We start from the raw sequence: 2,170 nt of genomic DNA, 5'->3' as shown, positions 1-2,170 counted from the left end.
GAATAATTTTAAGTTATTTATTATAAGATTAGTTTTATTTATTTTTAGATTTAGTTTTTAAGTTTTATAGGTTAGTTATTAAAATTATGTTTTATTTGGGTCAATCAACTATTTCTTATTTATTCAGAGACCATACTTTTATATCCGCAACGCAGGCTTCGTCAGGTAAACACAAACTTACAATCAGCTACAGGCATCGTCACAAAAAACTACAGCGATAAAATCCGCAACAGGCTTCGTCAACTCACTCTAAAAATACACATTAATAACAACAAAAAAAAAAAAAAGAAAAAAAAAAAAAAAAAAAACCTACAAATAAAATACACCCTCCAACTCACCGCCAGCAGGCAGTGTACCCAGCAGGCTGGCCGCATTTCCCCGTTGAATAGCTATACTAATTCTCTGGGCAAAATACTGGCCTGCCCTCTGGTCACCCGAGGCATCGACCAAACGCGACGCCAAATCCTTAAATAAGCGCCGGGCGCTGGGCCCCCACGACCCTAACGTTTCGACCCCAAAAGGCTCAAATATGTAGCCACTGCCGAGAGTGCTGTACTTGCGCCGTTTGTTATCCTCGGCCGTCGTGGCCGCATGACCAGCACCAGAGCTAGTGCCCGGTAAGTGGGACACGGCAAAAGTGTCTACACACGTTGCATCCCAAACCAGAGGCCTCCCCATACTCCAGGGCACCAGCGTCATACCGTCGGGTCTCTTGCCGTCATCCCTCGTTAAACCAACAGGCTCCAGAATAGCAGGTACCTTTACGCTGACAAGAGCCCTTCGGATGACATCGTTCAAGCTGGCGTGACGAGGAATCCGACCAGCACTCCTGCTACAAGAGAGGCCATGATGACCCAAGCTGTCAACCATGGAGCCACATTGGCAGCGATGCGGGACATTAGTCACTGCCCCTACTCGCAAACTAGCAGCCAGACGAAAAGTGACGTTATCAAGGAGTGTACCTATCGACGGAGAAGGTAAGGCTAGTAACCACTGACCAGACTCCCATTCCGCAGCAGCAAGAAGACGAGCACGCTCCGCCAAGCCAGTTGACGTATCAACAAGATTATTCCGTACTAGTTGACAGAGCGGCTCGTCCCACTGCCTCTGCGAGCAAAGGTTGGTAGGCAGGTCGGTGTTCGGACAAGACAATGACCATACATTTTTAGCCTCAGTGCAGTGCGCCGGCTCTAGATTCCCAAATGATGAAGCCAAAATACACCCTATCAATCCCTGCGCGCTATGCACCGAAGCCAAAAACGCAGGCAACGCCACACTGGAGATATTTCGGATTCCCAAGCCACCGAACCTAATAGGCAGAGTAGCCTGGCTCCAGCACCTCGAATCAAAAGAAATGTTAAAAATCGACGCCAGGGAATTCTTTACCACCTCGTCCAGCTTCAAAAGAAGATTAGGAAACTTCCAGAAGTGACTACAACGAAGAACGTATGTAAACTTAGGAACAAAAAGGCAATGTCGCATGATGGTGTAAGCCGTGTGAACATTAATCTCCAATAGGCGTTCCGAAACTGACTTGAAATTCTGAATTTTGTTCTCAACATAATCATCAAAAGATTGGTCCAAAACAGGAGACCCAAGGAGGTTAAGCGAACTCTCATCCACAATCTTTATTCCAGGAGCAACCTCTCTGAACTTGTCGACTATACTTTCCCTTTCCAGGTTAGTGCTGGAAATGAAAAGTTCACACTTCGAAAAATTCAGAGAAAGGCCATCAACTATTTCTTGTTGTTATTCTGTCCCATCAGCGAGGAGACAATAGTAGCATAGATTGTTAGAAGAACTGCTGTACCATGTTCTACTAACATGCTCAGTAGATGCCCCATTATGGAAAGGTCTTATAACTACCATAAAATGCAAGTTTGGTTCATTTAAATACGAGAAACCTAGAATTTTAAGAGTGACTCAGGAGACCGTAACCATAGCAACGCGTGACAAGTAAAAGTTGATTAACCCATTTATAGGTATGTATAATTTGTATATCATCATCACAATTTACCGTCATGTGTTCTCGAAGCTTTTCTGCTCTCTCGCAGTAATGGCTCTGCCGATGCTCCGGTATGGACAGGTTAGTTTTGTCTGTGAGAGTGAGACCGACTATGTTACAGTAACTACAAAATAGAAAGAGACAAACATACCGTCATGTGTTCTG

At 44.7% G+C, this 2,170-nt stretch overlaps 1 protein-coding gene across 1 annotated transcript; it reads right to left on the bottom strand.

Moving 5' to 3' along the window:
* Positions 1–306: 306 nt before the first annotated feature.
* LOC134649626 (uncharacterized) lies at positions 307–1,257 on the bottom strand. Its single transcript, XM_063504459.1, has 2 exons — positions 963–1,257; positions 307–922 (listed from the first exon to the last, which is right to left on the bottom strand). Exons 1-2 carry the CDS (start codon positions 1,007–1,009, stop codon positions 310–312), a joined length of 660 nt encoding a protein of 219 aa, XP_063360529.1. The 5' UTR covers positions 1,010–1,257; the 3' UTR covers positions 307–309.
* Positions 1,258–2,170: the final 913 nt, after the last annotated feature.

Source organism: Cydia amplana, chromosome 7, assembly GCF_948474715.1.
Source record: "Cydia amplana chromosome 7, ilCydAmpl1.1, whole genome shotgun sequence".
Lineage (NCBI taxonomy): Eukaryota > Metazoa > Arthropoda > Insecta > Lepidoptera > Tortricidae > Cydia > Cydia amplana.
This window is presented reverse-complemented; position numbering and strand designations above follow the sequence as displayed.

Excerpts from the sequence above, each read along its gene's own strand:
- LOC134649626 (XM_063504459.1), bottom strand. The coding sequence starts at position 1,009 with ATGGGAGTCTGGTCAGTGGTTACTAGCCTTACCTTCTCCGTCGATAG. Across the intron at positions 923-962 it reads CTTACCTTCTCCGTCGATAG|TTTGCGAGTAGGGGCAGTGA; the intron begins GTACACTCCTTG and ends TCTGGCTGCTAG.